Source organism: Myxocyprinus asiaticus, chromosome 5, assembly GCF_019703515.2.
Source record: "Myxocyprinus asiaticus isolate MX2 ecotype Aquarium Trade chromosome 5, UBuf_Myxa_2, whole genome shotgun sequence".
NCBI lineage: Eukaryota > Metazoa > Chordata > Actinopteri > Cypriniformes > Catostomidae > Myxocyprinus > Myxocyprinus asiaticus.
This window is the reverse complement of record NC_059348.1, coordinates 33,250,289-33,273,721: the sequence shown is the minus strand read 5'-3', so window position 1 is coordinate 33,273,721 and position 23,433 is coordinate 33,250,289. Positions and strand designations below refer to the sequence as shown.

At 39.0% G+C, this 23,433-nt stretch overlaps 1 protein-coding gene across 7 annotated transcripts in view; it reads left to right on the top strand.

Annotated features, from left to right (window-relative positions):
- LOC127440320 (catenin delta-2-like) overlaps positions 1-23,433 on the top strand; it is a 150,535-nt gene that overhangs the window by 116,046 nt on the left and 11,056 nt on the right. For 5 of the 7 annotated variants that reach the window (XM_051696841.1, XM_051696847.1, XM_051696844.1 and 2 more), the window contains 7 exons: positions 3,386-3,503; positions 16,374-16,559; positions 17,147-17,341; positions 18,138-18,288; positions 20,108-20,330; positions 21,181-21,265; positions 21,485-21,611. In XM_051696841.1, the coding sequence (XP_051552801.1) occupies positions 3,386-3,503; positions 16,374-16,559; positions 17,147-17,341; positions 18,138-18,288; positions 20,108-20,330; positions 21,181-21,265; positions 21,485-21,611 (1,085 nt within the window). The remainder of the gene's footprint in view (positions 1-3,385; positions 3,504-16,373; positions 16,560-17,146; positions 17,342-18,137; positions 18,289-20,107; positions 20,331-21,180; positions 21,266-21,484; positions 21,612-23,433) is intronic. The other 2 variants (XM_051696845.1, XM_051696842.1) reach the window with 1 other exon arrangement.

Genomic DNA, 23,433 nt, shown 5'->3' with positions numbered 1-23,433 from the left:
TTAAAACACATTTACACAGCACAAAGGATTACAGTACAGTTATGAAGAAATGAAAGACATTTACACAGCAAGAATAACGGCTGCTGCAAGAGCTCAAGAGGACTGCTGGAAATAAATTCTGAATGTGATAAAAAAAATATATAACAGCTGATATATCAATATGTATGTAAACTCATTTAGGTCCACAACAAGAACAATTTTAAAAGTGAAAAACTTTACATTCATTTAAATTGAAATCTTAATATAATGTAATACTATTACAAATTAATACAGGCTTCTGTTGAATAATTAAAAAGTGAGCACTTGGAATAGCCTACTTTTTTAAAGACGTATTTTGTGTAGCGCTTATATTAAACTTAATGTGAAATACTGTGTTCATCTCTAGTCCATGAAAGAAGCGGTTTGGAAAGCATTCATCTCTTCCATAGCCATCTTGTGGAGACCTTAATCTTTTAATATTATAAAACTGATCACTATTGGCAGGTGTTATATTAATCCATCTTACTAGCTGTTTTATTGATAGCTTAATATTATATTCTGTTTATATTTTCATAGATTTTATATTTTATGTCTAAAGTACATAAATGAAAAAAAAATTATATTTAGACTCTGAAATAAGTAATTTATCATGAAGAGTTGATTTTGTGGATTTGTAAGATTTGTTTTCAGTAAAGTGCACTTTAAGAGACACAGGGGAGTGACTTCATTGCATTGCATCACTTTACTCATAGATCGTTGGTTCAATATCTGTTAGCCTCTGTTACCCAGAACAAAACCTGCCACGGAGCAGGTTAGCTGTGTAGCATAAGTTACTATGGTGATGAACACAGGTAAAGGCAGACCCACTTTCATGGTACCTAAAACCCTGTGTTGACGCAAACTGAACCTGGCCAGCCAACGAAACTGGCTTCATGGCACAGGCCCCAGGATTCTGACCTGTTTCAAAGAAAAAGCTGCAACTGATACTGGCAAATAATCAGAAGAGGTTTAAATAAGCAAAGAAAACATGAACATTGGAATACTCAATATCGATTTCTTAGAAAAACAAAAATGTTATAGTGATTCCAAGCTTTTGAACACTTGTGTATATTTGCACATGTTCAGGCAGTTGCCATTATGACATTTTAATAACAGATATATTTTCCAGTGGCTTTCCTATCATTGCTTATGCAAAAGAAATGTGCGTAATGATTTCAACGCTAAAGCTATTAGGAGCTCCCTGGCAACATTAAAAAATCTGCAGGTTCTTTTTGAGACTAGAAACTTTTTTTTTAAACCTCAGCTTGTCATTAACAGCAGTTTACATTTATAGCACATACTGCATGTTTCATCAAGAGCTTGACTTCTGCTCTGCACACCAGTGTTCAGGTCTGAAGCAGCAGGATTGTAGAAAGTGCTGAGTCACTCTTGCTCTTGGATGGCTGGACTAAGCTCCCTATGCCAAATGTGATAATTAATCCTCTTCATATAAGGCTAAGGAACTACAAGTCTGATTGAATATTTAATGGTTGGACACAGTTGCCACAGCACCTGCAGCTGCCTGGGCCGCTAGAGACACACAGATCTCTTAGAAGCCTCTTGGAGAGAGAGAAGACAGAATGTGGTCTTTGATTTGCTCACAGGCATCTTAATAAATAAGGTTCTGCTCAGATCTTACTTTCTTGTCAGATCTTCTGAATATCCAATGCTAAGATTTGAGGCTTCTTACTGGTGATTCTTAAAGGTGTATGTAATTTTTCAGTGGTAATAAAATGTTTCCTATCCCCGACAAATATAAGAAAGCCATTCATATGTTGACATTCCAAAGAGTGTGTATAGTATGTTTACATGCACAGTTATGATTCAACTAAAGTAGGCTTCAGAATGATACAATTTCAGTTGACCTAAAGCAGAATTCCACAATAGGTGGCCCATATTTGGCCCGTGCTAAAGGTTTGTTATGCTGCATGATATCAAGGGAAGCCCAGTTTAATCGTGCATGTGATCCACTCTACGCTATCCCGTTACCAGAGCTCACATAATAAAGGGGAGCCCCGTTGACGTGCATGCACCTGCGTGCTCCAGTACACAGTAATAGGATAGAGAAGAGCAGATCACTTGCACGAGAGATTCTCTGTGGATCGCGCGACACGCAAATGATACCAGTCTTCAATTACTCTGCGCACATCCACGTACCACATGAGAAGCACATGTAGTGCTTATTCATCTTGCTTTCGGTGCTTTATATCATGAAATTTGCTTTATTTTTCAGTTTTTTTCAGTTAGGGAAAAACCCTGTAAATACACGTGGAATAGTGCACATTAAGAATAAAATGTATAGTATAGTAAAATATGATGCAATGCATTATATTAAAAATAATATATAAGAAAACACTGGCTCACAGTCTTTATTTAAATTATTGCAATACGTTGTTATATTATCCTTAAGAACAATAACAATATTAATGCTAATAGGGCTAATAATTGAATTTGCACTTAAGGAAAATGCATGGAGATGAGCAGGAACAGTTGACTTGCATGGAGGACATGGAGGTCCAAATTGTTCATTTAAAGTTTTTTTTTTTTTTTTTTTCAGCAGACAAAGTTGTGTAGTTTTGTGTGTCTGTATACAAACAAAATGTTCATAATTGTTTGAATAAATAAAACAGGCTACTAACACTGAGAAAAAGAACTCAGAATATCATATATTGTGACTCTTTTAACAACAAAAACAATAAAAAATAATTATAGTAATAATAATAACAATAATAATACTACTAATAATAGCAGCAACACAGACACTTTGTCATAACATCGAGGGCGGTGGCCCTTGGCTTTGTATTGTTGACAGAATTTGGCTCTTGGTGAAAACTAATTGGGGAACCCTGACCTAAAGCCTTTACATGATATTTTAAAAATACAAATTACTGTTTTAGTCTGACTGAAATCGAATCTTTAAAGTGCATGTAAATGACTGTGGCTGTGATTTATTTACATTGTTTTAAAAATTGTGTAGCACTGCAGTGTTATTTTATGTAAAGTTATTGCTGATTTGTGAAGAGCTGTAGCCTAGTGGCTAGCACAACTGCTCCAACATATTGAGCCATGGTGCTTATATGGGTGATGCAAGTTCAAACCTGGCTTGTGTCACTTGCTGACCATGTTCCCCTTTTCTCTGCAAAGTTTCCTGTCCTTTCTCTACTGTCTATACCATCAATAAAATGGCAAAAAAAAAAAAATATTACTCATTTTGCATTTTCAAAATCTATGAAAAGCTCATTGATGTTGAAGACCACCTGCCCTTTAGTTGATTTTGTATTGACTTAGAACTGCCGAAGTGTGATCAATGGGACATGTGTCGATAGCACAAAATGCGTGACATTGTGTGTAAATGTGTTCTCTTTAGGAATGTGAGCTCAGCTGGAGAAGAGGCCCGCCGTAGGATGAGAGAGTGTGAGGGGCTGACTGACGCTCTGCTCTATGTCATACAGACAGCCCTGGGCACCAGTGAAATCGACAGCAAGGTTTGACCTTTTCTCTCTCTCTCTCTCTCTCTCTCTCTCTCTCTCTCTCTCTGCCTTTCTACCTAGGTGTATACATTCAATGGAGAGCCACAGAGAATCCAAGCAGGTTTTTAGTTGTAGAGTTTTTGCTCCCAAAGCATTTTCAATACAGCACCAGAGTAATCAATACACTACACCTTGCTTAACCCTTCTCCACTTCTAAATGTTAGATGAGATAGAAGATACAATGCAGAATAGCCAAAAATATGTTTTTCTCCTCTGTGGAAAAAGCTGAAAAAACAGCCTTGATCAGTTTAATTGTATTTTGTCTTGTAGCACTGGCAGACTTGGAAAAACAAGTGAAACAAAAAAAAAAGCCAGACACTTTCATTTAAGATACATTCCCTGAAAACAACAATTTTGCATTTCAGGTATATTTACCTTTATTTTTAGGATATTGAGAAATATTTACTGGAAGACTCATACTCGTTAGGAATATGATTTTTGTAGTGCACCTGCAACCAGCTTGACTAGCTTGTGCTAGCAACAGGCCAGCACTGACATCTAAAAAGGTTAAGACCATCTTGGATTTTAAGCTTTTCCAAACTAAAAAAAATCAGTAGGGATCCTAGGCATTGCATTAGACAGAAAATGTAGGATTTGTAGTCTCCTTCTCTAATTGTTTTTGCCACTAACATTGTTTTACGGAATAACTCCTTATAGACTTGGTCGCCATTAAGCAAGGTTTATGGTAAATAACTTGGTATAAATCTTGCAGTGACACACCTCTCTATACTGAGTCCACGTTTTGTTTGATTTTTGGAGACATCTCTGTTACTGGCATAATACTTTATGAGAAAAAAAAAGACTGTCACAGTTAAATCCCTCTGAAAGCATTTACAAGATCAAAGTCATCCTCTTTGTTTTTCCCTGCCTCACTGCTCATCACAGTAGGATTAGTTTTCCAGCTCTCTACTGGAGTCCGTCCACAGGACTAATCTAACAGGAGACTATTAAGAGGTCAGAGCACAATAATGCAAAGGTTTCACAAAGAGGTTAGATTGTCTCCCAAATAGTGAGAGAGAGCTCCTGAGCAGACATGCACTCCTAAGCTCCTGCAAAACTACTGTTTAGTGTGGGATTAACCTGGACTATTTTGGATATTTTCACAAGGAGATATATACAAGCCTTCACTCATCGACATCACTACCACTTGGATTAATAGTCTTAATATTTAATTTGGATTTTTGGAATAATTTATCTGGAAAAGGACATCAACTGACTGCAAATAATTATCTCCAAGTGAGTACTTTAAAAACCACAACAAAAAACCTTAAAAAAGAGAAAAGTTTTACTGCTTAAAATAGACAATAGAGTTACTGGAGCTACCAATGCTTACCTGCTTGCCTGTACACCTGGCCTACATCTTGGAGGTGTGAAAAGAAAGGTGTGAAAGCGTCTGGGCCAAAACAATAGCAGAGATGAGCCAGACCCAACCCTCAGCACAGGTGCTAATGGCTCATAACACTTGGCTCACAAAACCTTCATGTCTGGAGGCCATTCCTCTGAACTACCCAAAAGAAGCTTCAAATGAAACTACACAGAAAGTTTACAAAAACAAGAGACTGACAGAAAACCCAGAAACTTTGTTTGCAGATCACCATAAGGATGGCAGCACCTGCAACCTGATCTCTTACACCAACAAGCCCCATGCATGGCACAGGGCCATCATTTCACACTTCCCCTCTGCTGAAAGAAAAGTCAGAACCTGAGAATCACAACCCAGCCAAAACCCTTCAAACCTTTCCACTAGCTCAAAGCCTGTCTGTGAATCAGTCGGCCCCACAACACCCACAGAAGAAACACCAAAACCCGACATCATTCTTTTAATAGACTAAAATGGGAAGTTTATAGATGAGAAAAAGCTCTTCCCCAAACACAGAGTGGCCAAACTTTGCTGCCCAAACATCCACAGTGCCCTTAAACTGCTGAATGTGGACAAACTAGGGTCACCAAGCCACATAATAATTCATACGGACACAAACAACCTGAGGGTGCAACAAGAGAGAGTGGCCACACCATTACAGAGGGTGATCGAAAAAGCGACAACCACTTTCCCGAGTGAAAATCACCATTTCCACACTGCTGCCACGAAAGGACCTCCACCCAGACACAATTCAGTGGGTGAATGCAAACCTCTCCTGCACCTGTGCACTCAAACTTAATGTGCACCTGGCACATCACCCCGCCCTGGACCACACATGTCTCTACGACTATGTCCACCTGTGCAAAGCAACTGTTCCTGTCTTTGCCAACATGCTAATAGATGTTACCCTAAAAATTTCAAAAACTCAGACATCATCATCCTGCAGGAGACATGGAGCAGAGGTGAAGGACCCACTGGCTGTCCTACAGGCTACAGAGAACTCATAATCTCATCCATTGATCTGCCTGGAGTGACACAAGGAAGAGACTTGGGATGAATGCTTATTTAGGATAAGTCCAATTTTGCCCACTGAATCAAAATAGTTAAAACAGGCCAATGTTATACATGGATAAAAATTAATAGGACCATCATCTCAACAGAGAAGAACATCCTCCTGTGTGCAACTTACATTCCTCCAGTGGAGTCTCCCTACTTCAACAAAGACAGTTTTACCATTTTAGAAGAAGAGATAAATTACTTCCAGTCACAGGGCAGTGTACCAATATGCGGAGACTTAAATGCCAGAACAGTTGAAGAACTGGACACATTTCACTCTCAGAGGGACAAACACCTACCAGGAGATGATGTCCTTCCCCTGCCTACATACACACCAAGACTCAATTATAATAAAACAACAAACAAAAACGGAACACACCTTCTCCATCTGTGTCGCACACTGCATCTGTACATAGTCAATGGCAGATTATGAGGGGATACTTTCGGTAGGTACACCTATAGCTCAATATTTGGTAACACCACAGTAGACTTCTTTATTACAGACCTTAACCAAAACTCTCTCAGAGCGTTCACAGTCAGCCCACTAACACCACTGTCAGACCACAGTAAAATCACCCTTTACCTTAGTGGATCAAAAACTAACCAAGAGGCATCAAAACAAACCCACTTCCACTCTCTTAAAAACAAATATACTGTAGATGGACGAAAAATAGAAAAGATACATACCAAAGCATAATTGGCAAACCAAAAATTTCAAACCCTACTAGAAAATTTCCTAGCTACACCATTCATGAATAACAGTTGTGTCAATTTAGCAGTAGATAGGCTGAACAGAATATTTGAAATATCTGCAACATTGTCTAATCTAAAAACCACAAACAAAAAACAAAAAGACAATGAAAAATGGTTTGACAACGAATGTAAAAACCTTAGAAAAGAAGTGAGAATTTTATCAAATCAGAAACACAGAGACCCTCAGGAAGAAAAAGGAACAAAACATACAAAGTCAGTTAAGAGAAATTGAAAAATCTATAGAATCAAACCACTTCTGGGAACACTGGAATGCACTAAACAAATCTAAACATGGGAGTCGCATGGCGTCATGCAAGGGTCAGACGTGTGAATGGTGAGCTCTGCGCACTTTGCTAGTTTTAATACTTTTTAGATCATAAACTGGTGAGATTTGATACGCTCTGATTCTTAACTGTTCTAGGAAGACAATATGTCAAAGAACTCAAAATCCTCGGGCTCTGGAGACGTTAAGACACTTACATGCTCAAGCTGAAGCCCCTGAGCAACAGGCCAAAATCCCAGGACTCAATTTGGACAGTGTGGTGAAAGAGATTCAGCGTCAACTGTTGAACATGACGGTAATGCTGACGAAGGTCATTGCTGACTTGGAGGAGCTTGCTATAATACGTCGATCAATCACTGCCATGGAGACAAAATTCACTGAGATGGTTACAAGAGTGTCGGATGTTGAGAAACCGATTATCTAGAGTCATCGGAGAGGGAATTAGCTGCTAATCTGCTAGCGACCAAGACGGACTTGGAGCGCGTTTTGGAAAAGTTGGAAGACCTTGAGAATCGTAACCGGCAAAACATCGTCCGAATTGTTGGAATTCCTGAAGATGGAAAAAGGCTGAGATATGGTGAAATACCTAGATGGGCTCTTCCCGAGTCTGCTCGACATAACAGGCCATAAACTGGAAATGGTGTGAGCTCACAGGGTTCCGGCTCTGAGATCCGTGGAGGGAGACAGGCCTCGATCAATTCTGGCCAAATTTCTGAGATCATCCGATAAAGATCTCGTGTTTAGCGAGGCGAGGAGGAAAGGAAGGCTTTCTTGGAAGAACTACAACATTTTCTTATTCCCAGACTTTGCGAATTCAACAAGAGAGAAATGTGATAGATTCAAGGAATACAAGAAACTTGAGCAATCTGACGTCAAATTGTTGCGGGGGCTCTCGTAGGCATACATGGACTGTTTGAGTTTTGAGGGATGGATGTCAGTTGGCACCATTGTGCACGGGGTTAATGTGCACATTTTTCTTTTTTCTGTTTGTTTGGTTTGGGGTTTGATTGTTGCACTAATGTTGGAAGGTGGTCTTTATAATTGTATTTTTGGCACATCATTTTTTCTAATATGTCAAATGTTAATATGAGTGGATTGTCTCTCTCCACGTGGAATGTGAATGGGTTGGGGGACCCCGTAAAAAGAAGGAAGGTTATTTATTTTCTTAAACGTAAGAAATATGATATTGGGAAGATATGGGGTGGGAATGTTTTCTTTAGTGCTGGCTCAAGTAAGGACAGGGGAGTCATTACATTGATAAGTAAGCATCTACAATTCAAATGTCTCAAACAGATTAATGATAAATTAGGAAGAGTCATTATTGTTTTAGCAGAAATTCAGGGGCAAAGTCTTATTTTGGCTAATATTTACGCACCTAACGCTGATGATCAGGGCTTTTTTATAGATCTTGAAGGGATGTTGCAAGCCGCTGGCACCCCTCATGATATAATATTCTCTGAGGCCATCAGATATAATATTGGGAGGAGACTTTAATCTTTTGATGGACTTCACTTGATCATAGTGAAGCAAAAGTGTGTAAGCCCCCTAGATCAACATTGACACTTCACAGGATGTGTAAAATGTTGAACCCATCTGGTAGGGACTATACATTTCTTTCATCAGTCCATAAGATTTATTCTAGAATAGATTTTTTTTGCAAAAAATCCCTCATTTCATCTGTTGTTGATTGATCAGTTGGAAAAATCTTAGTCTCAGATCAGGCCCTGGTGTTGCCGAATGCTATGAGCTGAAGTACCAAATGTCGTCTGATGGCCTCAGAGAATTGACCTGATTGAAATACAGATATAATACTATTTTGTCGTGGAAGGTGGAGTTTTGGCTATTCAAGGCTAAACAGTCATACTTTGAGTCGGGGGACAAGGCAGGGAAGCTTTTGGCTAGATATATAAAGCAGAGAGAGTCTTTTTCTACCATTCCCTCAGTGAAATCTGCTGGTGGTGAAATATTTACCTTGGCCATTGTTATTAATAATGCTTTTAAAGAATTCTGTCTTGATCTCTATAGTTCCCTGTCTTTGTCTACTGATGAAGATATTAGAAACTTTGTGGAACCATTAGATCTCTCTAAACTGACAACTGAGCAAAAAATTCTCTTGATTCTGAGATAAACTTGGAGGAGCTTGGCGAGGTAATTAAGGCCTTGCCCACAGGCAAGGCTCCGGGGCCAGATGGCTTTGCCTCCGAATTTTTTAGATCTTATGATACAGAACTGGTTCAACGTTTGTTAGACGTTTATACGGAATCATTAAAGAATGGAAAGCTTCCGCCAACCATGACACAAGCCTGGAGCAGTATGATTCTTAAAAAGTACAAAGATCCAAACGAGTGTAAGAGTTACTGTCCAATTTCCCTGATCCGTAAAAATATTGTCAAAAATGTTGGCTAACCAATTAAGCAAAGTTATGACATCTCTTAAACATATAGATCAGGTGGGGTTTATTCGGGGCCGCAGCTCTTCTGATAACATCAGGCGTCTCATCAATATCATGTTGTCAGTGGTGAATGATCAGACTCCTGTCGCTGCCATCTCACTTGACGCAAAAAAGACTTTATTGACACCTGGTCATGGCGATACAAATAAATAGATTAATTTCAGGTTATTTTACTTTGGACAGGGGCACCCAGCAGGGATGCCCTCTTTCCCCATTATTGTTCTGTCTTGCCCTGGAACCATTAGCAGCCATGATAAGAAAGGAAGATGATTTTCCAGGGGTGGAGGCAGGAGGTATGGCGCATAAGCTTTTGCTTTACTCAGATTATATTTTATTGTTCGTCTCTGACCCCACTAGATCTATGCCTTGCCTCCACGGAATTATTCATTCCTTTTCTAAGTTCTCAGGATACAGAGTCAATTGGTCTAAATCCAAAGCTTTGGCTCTGACAGCATACTGCCCATTAACTGCTTTTCAGCCGGGCACCTTCCAGTGGCCTAAACAGGGCATTAAGTATTTTATTCCCAGCAAATTTGTGTGATTTAGTGAGAGTTAATTTTGACCCTTTAATAAAAAAGTTTTTCGAGCAATGTGGGCAGGTGGGCTTCATTTATAATTGGCAAGGTTAATGTTATTAAAATGAATTGTATTCCAAAATTCAACTACCTGCTACAGTCTCTCCCTGTAGATGTCCCCCTCTCTTATTTCAAGCAATTTGATAGCATGGCGAAGTCCTTCATTTGGAATGGTAAGTGTCCCAGATTACATTTCAGTAAGTTACATAGGCCGATTAATATAGGTGGGCTAGGCCTACCCAAGATTTTTTTTATTATGCTTTCGGTCTCAAACATTTGGCTTATTGGTCGCTTCCACCTGAGAGAGCCCCTCCCTGCTTTTGTATTGAACAGGAAATTCGTTGCTCTATTTTTCCATTGCAATGCCTTTCTATTAAACTAACCAGAGAAGTTAAGTCACACCCCATTATCTCGCATTTGCATGCGGTATGGACAAAAGTGTCTAGAGTGTTTAATTCGGACATTTATTTAAATGTTGCCTCGAGCATATGGATGAACCCAAAATTACGTATTAATAAGTCCCCTTTTTGCTGATCAGAGTGGATTGTGAGGGAGGTTAATATGCTCGGTGACCTATATGAGAGTGAAGTGTTGACAACTTTTGAAAATATGGCAACATGGGTTTATTTAATAAAAAATGGGGCAGTTATCTGGATTTTTTGGAGGGCTCTCAGGGGGAGACAGTGGAGGGAGATAGTCAGTGTTAAATGTGTGTGTGCATTCTTATTGTTTTTTTGTTTCTAAATACTTTTTGTTGATTTATTGTTTATTTATGTGTCATTATTAATTTATTATGGGGGATGTTTGGAGAGAAGGGTTTTAAATTAATATCATTTAATATAATATAAACATGAAGAACTAACCATCCAGAATGGAGATGTGTGGATTAACCACTTCTCCAACCTCTTTAATGTAAAGAAAAATCATGATCAAAATGCCATATATAGCAAACTTTGTGCTCTAGAATCAACCATCAAAGATTACCAAAACCCTTTAGATTCTCCAATTACATTAGCTGAACTATCCAATAAAATACGAACCCTTAAATCCCAAAAAGCATGCGGTATTGATGGCATTCTAAATAAAATGGTTAAGTACACAGACCACAAATTCAAACTGGCCATTCTCAAACTTTTTTAATACAATCCTTAGTGCAGGTATATTTCCTTACATCTGAACCAGGGCCTCATAACCCCTATTCATGAAAGTGGAGACAAATTCAACCCTTTTAAGTACCACAGAATATGTGTAAATAGCAACCTAGGTAAACTATTCTGCAACATCCTAAACAACAGACTCCTCCACTTTCTTACTGACAGAAATGTCCTGAGCAAATGCCATATTGGCTTCCAACCTAAATGTCGCACAACAGACCATATTTACATTCTACAACTCTAATTGACAAGCAAATCAACCAAAACAAAAGGAAAATCTTTTCATGCTTTGTTGACTTCAAAAAAACTTTTGACTCAATTTGGCATGAGGGGCTTTTGCTTCAGTTGATCCAGTGCAGCATCGGAGGAATAACATCATCAAATCAATGCACACTAAGAACAAATTTGCTGTCAAAAATGGCAACAAACACACAGATTTTCTCCCTGTAGTCTGAGCCCTGCGCTATTCAATATATACATCTATGAACTGGCGAGAGCTCAAGAACAGTCTCTAGAACCCAGTCGCACTCTACTAGACACTGAAGTTAAATGCCTCCTGTTTGCAGATGATCTAGTGCTGCTGTCGTCCACAAAAGAGGGTCTACAGCAGCAACTAGACCTACTGCACAATTTCTGCAAAGCATAAGGCCCTGTCAGTTAACCCCAAAAAGACAAAAATATTGATAATGATACCCAGTCACCAAGGGCAACACCATAACTTCAAATTAGACAACATGACCTTATAGAATACTCAGAACTACACATTCCTTGAAATAAACATCAGCAACACAGGAAACTTCAACAAGGCTGTGAACAACCTGAGAGACAAGGCACGAAGAGCTTTTTATGCTATTAAGAAAAATATCAAAATTGATATCCCAATCAGAATCTGGCTAAAAAGAATTCAGTTGGTTATAGAACCCATCGCGCACTGTGGATGTGAAGTCTGAGGCCCACTCACAAACCAAGAGTTCACCAAATGGGACAAACGCCCAATAGAGACCCTGCAGGCAGAATTCTGCAAAAATATACTGCGAGTACAACAAAAAACACCTAATAATGCATGCAGAGCAGAATTAGGACTGTACCTTAATAATTAAAATAAATAAAGAGCCATTGAATTCATTGCCCACCTAAAAAATAACGATACACAAACCCTTCACCACAAAGCCCTAAGATACAAAGAGCTGACCTCAAAGAGAAACCCCCTTAGCCAGTTGGTCTTAGAGCTGACTTTACAATCTAAAATATATCCAGCTAAACTCCAGAACAAAACCCAAGCTAGACCAATTAAATTATTAAAACACAAAAAGAAAAATATCTAAAACATTGGACAGAAGCAACAGCTCAACAAAGTAAATTGGAATGCTATCTGTCCCTAAACAGAGAATATAAACTGGCAAAATACTTGAGCACAGTCACCGACCCTAAACTAAGAAAAGTCCTGACCATGTACAGAGTGAACATAACCTCGCCATAGGGATGGGCAGACACGGACAGACCTGGTTACCAAAAGAAGACAGGCTGTGCCCCCACTGCACACAAAATGAAGTGAAAACAGAACTGCACCTTTTAACAACATGCCCTAGTTATGCACAAATTAGGGATTCCCCCCCCCCCCATTTCACAACCCATCACAAAGACTTTAATCGGATGCATCACAAGGACAAACTTTCATACCTACTTGGAGAAACCCCTGCAAGCTCAAACCTGGCTGCGAGATATGTCAAGTCCTGCCACGATAAAAGGACAACCAGTGGAACAGGACCACTACTAGACAAAAACCGAAACACTGTTCCACATGCATAAAATGGAAAACATAGCATAACAAACCGCTTTTATTAACACTTTTTACTATTCCTTTATTTTATTGTATTTTTAACATCGTTTTCTTTAACTGCATGTATATGTGTGTAAATGTGTATGTATATATATTTAATGTTACTATGCTTTGGCAATGTAAAGCTTTTCTTTTACCATGCCAATAAAGCCATTTGAATCTTGAATATAGAAAAAGACATTTAGATATATGCTGTCAAACAAAGTCAAACTTCTGGATTCCAAAAGATAATAAGGCAGTCTCCCATTTGCAGTCGGATAGGGCCACAACCATTTCCATGTAAAATCATATTCTTAATCAGTACTTTTGTTTTCCAGTTAAAATATCTAAATATCCTTAATACAAGATAAATTTACTTGAAGCAAAATTATGTAAGATATTAAGGCTTGTTTTTTAGAGAATATATCTTAAGTTTATTTTCTTGTTCCTTTTTAAACATATTTCTAACTAAATGTATTGGGATTCATGTTTAAAACGGGAGAAAACAGTTTACTACTGAGATAGGAAAAATAAATGTAAAATATATTCTCTGAGAACATGTCTTATAATTGTACACAATTTTGCCAAATCTATCTTGATTTAAAGGGATAGTTCACCAAAAAATGAAAATTCTCTCATCATTTACTACTCACCGTCATGCCATCTAAGATGTGTATGACTTTCTTCCTTCTACTGAGCACAAACATAGATTTTTAGAAGAGTCTCATCTCTATAGGTCTATACAATGCAGGTGAATGGTGGCTGAGCCTTTGAAGCTCCAAAAAGCAGATCAAGTCAGCATAAACATAATCCATCAAACTCCAGTGGTTAAATCACTGTCTTCTAAAGTGATCCAGTTGGTTTTGTGTGAGAACAGACAAAAATGTAATTCCTTTTCTACTGTACACCTTGACAGAATTCTCCTTGGTTATCATGATTTCAAGCTCAATTGCACTTCCCATAGCGCCATCTAGCGCTCTGCGCATGCATCAAGCACTAAGAAGTGTAATCGAGCTTAAAATCATGATTGTGCCTAGAGACTACAATGGCAAGATGTACAGTGAAAAAGGAGTTATATTTTGGTCTGCACTCACCCAAAACCAAATGGATCGCTTCAGAAGACATTAATTAAACCACTTGAGTCTTACTGATTACCTTTATGCTGTCTTTATGTGCTTTTTGGAGATTGAAAGGCCTGGCCACCATCCACTTGCACTGGATGGACCTACAGAGCTGAAATATTCTTGTTCTGCAGAAGAAAGAAAGTCTTACACATCTGGGATGGCATGAGGGTGAGTAAATGATGAGAGAATTTTCATTTTTGGGGGTGAACTACAGTGCATCCGGAAAGTATTCACAGCTCTTCACTTTTTCCACATTTTGTTATGTTACAGCCTTATTCCAAAATGGATTAAATTCATTATTTTCCTCAAAATTCTACAAACAATACCCCATAATGACAGCGTGAAAGTAGTTTGTTTGAAATCTTTGCAAATTTATTAAAAATAAAAAAATAAAATAAAAAAAAATCACATGTACATAAGTATTCACAGCCTTTGCTCAATACTTTGTTGAAGCACCTTTGACACCAATTACAGCCTCAAGTCTTTTTGAGTATGATGCTACAAGCTTGGCACACCTATTTTTGGGCAGTTTCTCCCATTTTTCTGTGCAGGACCTCTCAAGCTCCATCAGGTTGTATGGGGAGTGTCGGTGCACAGCCATTTTCAGATCTCTCCAGAGATGTTCAATCGGGTTCAATTCTGGGCTCTGGTTGGGCCACTCAAGGACATTCACAGAGTTGTCCTGGAGCCACTCCTTTGTTATCTTGGCTGTGTGCTTAGGGTTGTTGTCCTGTTGGAAGATGAATCTTTGCCCCAGTCTGAGGTCCAGAGCACTCTGGAGCAGGTTTTCATCAAGGATGTCTCTGTACATTGCTGTATTCATCTTTCCCTCGATCCTGACTAGTCTCCCAGTTCCTGCCGCTGAAAAACATCCCCACAGCATGATGCTGCCACCACCATGCTTCACTGTAGGGATGGTATTGGCCAGGTGATGAGCGGTGCCTGGTTTCCTCCAGACATGACGCTTGCCATTCAGGCCAAAGAGTTCAATCTTGTTTCATCAGACCAAAGAATTTTGTTTCTCATGGTCTGAGAGTCCTTCAGGTGCCTTTTGGCAAACTCCAGGCGGGCTGTCATGCGCCTTTTACTGAGGAGTGGCTTCCGTCTGGCCACTCTACCATACAGGCCTGATTGGTGGAGTGCTGCAGAGATGGTTGTTCTTCTGGAAGGTTCTCCTCTCTCCACAGAGAAACGCTGGAGCTCTGTCAGAGTGACCATCGGGTTCTTGGTCACCTCCCTGACTAAGGCCCTTCTCCCCCGATTGCTCAGTCTGGCCGGGTGGCCAGCTCTAGGAAGAGTCCTGGTGGTTCCAAACTTCTTCCATTTACAGATGATGGAGGCCACTGTGCTCATTGGGACCTTCAATGTTGCAGAAACTTTTCTGTACCCTTCCCCAGATCTGTGCCACGATACAATCCTGTCTCAGAGGTCTACAGACAATTCCTTGGACTTCATGGCTTGGTTTGTGCTCTGACAAGGACTGTTAACTGTGGGACCTTATATAGACAGGTGTGTTGCTTTCCAAATCATGTCCAATCAACTGAATTTACCACAGGTGGACTCCAATCAAGTTGTAGAAACAACTCAAGGATGATCAGTGGAAACAGGATGCACCTGAGCTCAATTTTGAGTGTCATGGCAAAGGCTGTGAATACTTATGTACATTTTATTTTATTTATTTTTTTCGTTTTTAATTTTTAATAAATTTGCAAAGATTTCAAACAAACTTTTTTTCACGTTGTCATTATGGGGTATTGTTTGTAGAATTTTGAGGAAAATAATGAATTTAATCCATTTTGGAATAAGACTGTAACATAACAAAATGTGGAAAAAGTGAAGCACTGTGAATACTTTCCGGATGCACTGTATCCCTTTAAGAATGTTTAGGTATTTTTACTGGAAAACGGCACAAAAATACTGATTAAGAAAATCTGATGAAGAGTGTTTGCAGTAAACGCACTCTTTTGAAATATTCCTGTGATGAAGAGGAGGGCATGGCCGGGCCGTGCACGGCCTGGCGCTGAGTCACCTGATCAGCCGGGAGGGGGAAAAAGACGAGCCGGGGGCACCAGTTCGAGAGAGAGACACACGCGGCCGCTGTGTGTGTGTCTATGTGTTGTGTTCCAGTTCATTTATGTAATTAAAGTTATGTTGACTGTTCTGCCGGTTCCCGCCTCCTCCTTGCCCATCCTTTATCCGTTACAATCCCTAATCTAAAACTCTTTGTGCTCATTTGTGCCTCCTTCTAGACCATTGAGAACTGTGTGTGTATCCTGCGGAACCTGTCGTACAGGTTGGCGGCAGAGACATCACAGGGGCAGCAGATGGGATCAGAGGAGCTGGATGGGGTTCTGTGCACTGATGCCAGCGGGAAGGATGCAGAGAGCTCCGGCTGCTGGGGAAAGAAGAAAAAGAAAAAGAAGAGCCACGATCAGGTGGGCCGGGTTTTTTTTTTAATCTCTGCAGCTGCTGGCAATTAGCATCACTTAGCTGCATTTGCGTGCGGGTTGCCTGCATCGACACTCGTCCTTTTCCAGTGGATAATTACGTATTTTCCAGGCTGATTTCATTTAGTTTCTGAAAACAGATGAAGATAGGGGCATCGGGAGTGTTTGTTCTGCATTTGCATGGGATGAACAGAGAGGTAAAAGGTGGCATTACTTTATATTGTGGCTTTTAAATGGGTAAATTGTCTGGGAGTAATCTGTTCCTTAACAAATATGTAAATGCACACCTGGCTGTGTGATGCTTGAGTGTGTCCTGCCTATTCAATTACTCTGCTTTTAGTGTGAGATATGAAAGGTACCTTACAATATTTTTCGTAAGATCCTGGACGAGCCCCCAATATCCCAGCATTTATACACTGAAGTTTATAAATAAGTAATGTTTAAACATGGAACCATGGTAATACCATGAGTTCAAGCCCAAGTTTGCCTCTTCTCCCCATTATTTCCTGTGATCCTCCTACTATGCTTATTGATCAGTCTTTGTATAATGAGACTTTCTATGTCTCTGCTGTCAGTGGGATGGTGTTGGACCTTTCCCAGACTCCAGTGACCCTCCTAAGGGACTGCAGATGCTGTGGCACCCATCCATAGTGAAACCGTACCTCACTCTGCTGTCTGAGTGCTCTAACCCGGACACACTGGAGGGAGCGGCTGGGGCTCTACAGAACCTGGCAGCAGGTAGCTGGAAGGTAGGCCCCACCTTAAAACCTGTGAGTAACCCTGCACTTTAAAAGCCATGAACCATCTAGACTGGCTCTGGCACTCAACACCATTATTATTGACACAAATACACATTCATGCAAGTTTTGTTCTGTGGTAGTTTGTTATGGGCATGCAATTCTTGTCATATACAAACAGGAAACTTATGTCTATCACGAACTGAGAGATGTGAACTATAATGAGATCAAAGTGTCTATTGGGAGCACACAACCTGTGTTACAAGTTGAAAGCTTCACACTCGCATCTTCAAATAAAAACATCTGAGAAAGAGCTTCTGTTTTGTTTTCATTCTGAATTCTCATGCAAAGTCTTGAAAGAGTAGGCCATGACTGTCAAATTTTTCAGTGTCGCACTTTAAAATCTTCCATTATTCAAATGTTTTGCTAAAACTCTTTAAAGACAAAACAAACAGTAATACAACAGATTTCCTTGCTGAAAAAAATATATTCAACCAGCCTAAGATGGTTTGCTGGTCTTATCTGGTTTAAGCTGGTCCAGCTGGACTCCCAGCCTTGCCAACTGTCAGCTGGTTTAGCTGGTCTCCCCAGCCTGACCAGCTGACAAGTGCCCAAAACCTCTCTTTAAAAAACAAAAACAAAACAAAAAACAGACCATCTGACACAGCAAACCAGCACAGAATGTAATTCTTTTCAGCAGGGTACATTTACTTTCAAGGTTCCCAGTAAAGTCAATTGTTCCTGTCGTTTTTGTTCTGTTGATGAAATGATAATCATTTTTTGGAGCTCCTGTGTGACTACTGCTTGTACATGTCTCCTGTGCCTGTAGTGGTCGGTGTATATTCGTGCAGCAGTACGAAAAGAGAAAGGATTGCCCATTCTGGTGGAGCTGCTGAGAATAGACAATGACCGGGTGGTGTGTGCTGTGGCCACAGCTCTCCGAAACATGGCCCTTGATGTCCGGAACAAGGAGCTCATTGGTAGGTTTGGGACACCAAAGCGTATTTGCCTCAAGCTAACATTTTCTCTTTGACTTCAGCAAAGTCAAATACCACTGAGGTATGTATGCTCTTAAATTACTTGTAAGGCAGAGGCCTTTTAAAGACCCATTTTCTTTGTGTGTGTATTTTAGTATCAGTAACTTTTTTAAACAGGTATTGCATTCTTAAGTGAGGTGGGCTGGCATTGTTTGAAAGGCTGCTCATGACTCTTAAGAGACTATTGATCTTTTTAATAGTTTGTGGATTCTGATGGGCCCCTGTGTCTCCATGGTAACCAGTCTCACTCTTTCAGTCTGGTCTCAGCCCTGCGTGAGTTGAAAGATGTGTGAATCGTTTGGGGAATATAGGGCGAAAGGAACATCGTAAAATTGCACTAATGTCAAGACAGCAACACCACTAGAATACTGATCCTGCCGGTTTATTCCAAAAGTCCATCATTTAATAAAATCAACGATGAAACTTGCAAAATGTCAAGCGCTTATTGGAACCGTTCTTTCATGTAATTTCAATGCATACAAGTTGAATGCTATTTTGTAGCACGGCTGTTACGGAGTGAATTCACTCCCCAGTGGGAACAAGCATTTATATTAGATTAGATTCAACATATTGCCATTTTGCAGAGTAAAAGTACAGAGCCAGTGAAAAACAGTTAGCATCTAACCAGAAGATCAAATGGCATTATAATATTATGGTGCAATTGCAAATGTTATGAGGTACAGATGGTAAGTGACACCGGGTTTAAAGAGTTAGTTCACCAAAAAAAGAAAATTATTTTATTATTCTCTTACCCACATGTGACGTTTCCCAAACATATTACTTTCCTCTGTAAAACACAAAAGTTGATGTTTGGCACAATGTTAGCTTCAGTCACCATTCTTTCCTTCATTTTCATTTAATCTTTTTCCATTCAACTGCAAAGAATGGTGACTGAGGCTAACATCTCCTGAGGGAGATTCTTCCTGAACATTTTATATCTACTTAAAGGCATAGTTCATCCAAAAATTTAAATTCTCTCATCATTTACTCACCTTCATGCCATCCAAGATGTGTATGACTTTCTGTCTTCTGCTGAACACAAATTAAGATTGTTAGAAGAATATCTCAGCTCTGTAGGTTCTCACAATTCAAATGAATGGGTACAAACATTTTGAAGCTCCAAAAGCACATAAAGGCACCATAAAGACTCTAGTGGTTAAATCTATATCTTCAGAAGTGATATGATAGGTGTGGGTGAGAAACAGATCAGTATTTAAGTTGCTTTTTTACTATCAACCTCCACTTTTACTTTCACATTCTTCTTCTTTTGTTTTTGGTGATTCACATTCTTCATGCATATCACCACCTACTGGGCAGGGAGAAGAACTTATAGTTTATAATTTATTGGCATGAGGGTGAGTAAATGATGAGAGAATTTCCATTTTTGGGTGAACTATTCCTTTAAGGGCAGAGGCAAAATTGAGTCATGACTTAAATCTGGTCTCTTAGACTATGATCTATCCTGTGAAAGATGCGTTTGGCTCTACTACGCTCTGATTCAGAGAAAACATAGTGTGAAGATTACACATGTATGAACAACAAATTTGTCTGGAAAATTTTGGGGTTTCAGTGTTGGTGTAGTTTCTGTGTTTTGCTTTTGTCAGGGAGTCCAGCTGTCTCATATTAAGCTGGGACTGGAGAAAGTATTTTCACATTGAAAAAATTACACACTTCACATTTAAATATTACTTCTGTAAACAGCTGTTAACAAAAAGTCTTCTCTGATTTCTCTTCTGTTCACCTCATCCCCCACCACCCAAAGGCAAGTATGCCATGAGGGATCTGGTTCATCGTCTACCAGGGGGAAACAATAACAACAGCACTGGCACCGGCAGCACCAGCAAGAGCATGTCTGATGACACTATCACGGCGATCTGCTGCGCATTGCATGAGGTCATCACCAAGAACATGGAAAACACCAAGGCCCTACGTGACGCCGGAGGCATTGAGAAACTCATTGGCATTGCCCGCAGCAAAGGAGACAAGTATGTAGACATGACCCGGTTTTCTGCCTAAGATGTCAATGGACAGATTCATTCAAATGGGAAGAGGGCATGATGGACCCTCCATACAGTGCTTCTCTCACTGAAATCATTGTTTCATATTAAAATGTTAAGCTACTGCACTTAAGCTACTTTAGTTAATTAATTCCACTTTAGCAATTATATTAACTTGCGAGACCAATTTTTGGAAGCAGATATTTCTGATAGTATGGAAAGCAGCAGTTGCCTTGAAGGGAATCAGAAGCTCATCTTGAGATTTCAACATACTAGAAATCCAGTAGCAAGTCTAGTGTTACATTTTGTATTTTATTTTCATTAGCTTTTTCCCATTATTGTACTGGATCAGTTCACTGTAATAGTAACAGCATTACAAGACAACTTGTTTTTTTTAGTTGTTATGATCATCATTGTTTAAATTATTTGATATTCATAGATATTCACCAGTGGGATCAACATTTAAATGTTAAAGTATATATGGTTCCCTTTAGAGTTTATTTTGTATTAGAGTTTATCGCATTAGGAAAGAAAATTGCACAAACTAAGAGAAAGACAAAATAAAGATTTACAGTCCACATCTAGTCAGCAAATGAGTGCCGACACTGTTTATTTATCTAGCTGATACAGTATATTTTCTAGTTTCCAAATTGTACTATGGGGTTTTATTATCTAGGTTTGCAAACTTAGCAAAACACTTTTGAATTATGAAGCAATCTATTATGTTAACAGCACCAGAAATGGATAAGAAACGGAACGTTCGCTATTTATATTGCTTATATTGTTGCAGACAGGGCTGCATATTGCATTAATTTTCTCCCTCTATGTTTCTTTACAGACACACACCAAAGGTGGTGAAAGCAGCATCCCAAGTCCTCAACAGCATGTGGCAGTACCGAGATTTGCGAAGCCTCTATAAGAAGGTGGTGCATTCATAAAACACCTCACCATTCTCACATATATTGTACATTTACAGCCATTTAGACCATACTGCTTGTTGAAGTATTATACAGAGTTCTGTGACTTAAGAGGGACAAGAAATGTTTGTCAATGCCACATCTCATTAGCTACTGTTGTTATTCGTCATTCTGCTTTGCCTAACATACTCCACTAGTGACTGAGTTTTTTTTTTTTTATGACAGGATGGCTATTCTCAGTATCACTTTGTTGGCTCTTCATCTACAATCGAGAGAGACAGACAACGACCTTATTCCTCCTCTCGCACTCCATCTATCTCTCCTGTACGGACCTCACCCAATAATCGATCAGGTGAGAGCTGTTCCATGTTACCCCATTTTGACAGCAGGTGATACCATTGACATTTCTTTAGCACTCTATTAACTTCAACATCTTTATCTCTTGCTCAGAAGTAGACTATATGTTTTTCTGGAATCTATGAAGGTACATTTACAGGACTCTAAAATAAGTGTGGTTTATTCATGCCATAATGTGATCATAGAAGTAACATCATGATCAGGGTACTTGCTGATATTTGTTCATTTCGGAGAATGCACGAGTACTATACTGTATGCTAGGTTGCTTTGCATATCCTAATTTCACTGTGCTAAATAAGAGTTTGTTCTGCTTAACTAAACCAGGCTTTGTTTAGCAGGCACTGTCTGTTCTCTAGTTGTGTTTCAGTTGATAAAGTTTGCTTTAAAGGAAGTTCACCCAGAAAATACAATTCTGTCATCATTTGCTCACCATCATGTTAATCCAAACTCATATGCTGTTACTTTTTTCCCCTGTGGAACACAAAAGTAGGAATTTTTGAGGCTTAAAAAAAAGAACAACTAAAAACAAAACAAAATTATCATAAAAGTAGTCCATTGACTCGTGCACTATATTCCAAGTCTTCTGAAGCCATACAATAGGTTTGTGTTAAAATTTAGGTAATTATTTACCGGTTATGAATTGATGGTTATGAAAATGAAAATTGGTACCAAATTTTTTATTTTGTTTTTATTGGAGCTTGACTATCCACTTATTTTAAATGTAACATTGCTACGTAGTCTTTTTTTTTATATGCCGAGGATGCTGTCTTTGTTAGACTAAAGCTTACAAAACAAAATCTGCCTCTATAAGAAAGTGGCAGAGTGTTTAGCTAACTTTACTCTCAATGTCTTATGAGGACAGATCATATTTTCGTCCTACTTTTACATGATTTTGGATCATGCATTTAAAAAGGATAAATCTTTTGATAAGTGTGTTTTTCTGTAGACTCCATGGGCAACCCGAATATTAAATGCTGATAATGTCCTCACATTTCATGGGACGAAAAAAAGAGGAAGCAGATTTGTTCTGCCTACTACTAAACATGGAGTGGTGGGGTACTATCCCAAATGGGAATCTCACACCTTTAAAAATTTACAAGGGGTAATTCTCAGGGAACTGACATGAAAATCAGTACATTTGCAAGTAAGATGTCCAAGCAGGGTTGCAGACTGCATGCCAGCTGACAAATTCATGAAGCCATGCTGAAAAAAGAATAGATGCACTGGTAGAACAAGTCCTCAAGAGTCCAGATATTTAACATGCAAATAATTAAAAATTATGGTCCACAAGTAACTCTTTTTCATTGAATGAAATCCCATGTTCTGAAATTGTTTCTTACATCTTACAACTGAAATGACAATTTTGATTTATGTGCAAATTCATTTTCAGTGTATGTTAAGGATATGGATAAGCATTTATAATTAACTTTTATTAATAATGCGAACAGACATTGGGCCTCATTCATGAAACTTTTGTAAATATGAGTAAATTCTGAGTAATTTGCAAGCAAAATGGACCTTCACGAAAACTTTCCTTCAGATTCACAAACACTTCATACTGTACACCCCAGATTTGTTAGTAAAATGTGTGTATGATAGTTAATCCCAAACATTTGTAAATACAGGGCATGTGCACGTTCATTCAAAATGATCATAATCCATGGCCATGAAAAAGCACTATAACAAAGGCATCAGACACACTAGTTCATGCTAAGAGGGATACGCGGAACAGTAATGAAAGGGTTTTCAACGAAGAGCATTCAAATCACACAATTTTAATTTAGCAAGCATGCTGGTGTGGTCACAAAGAAAGTGGG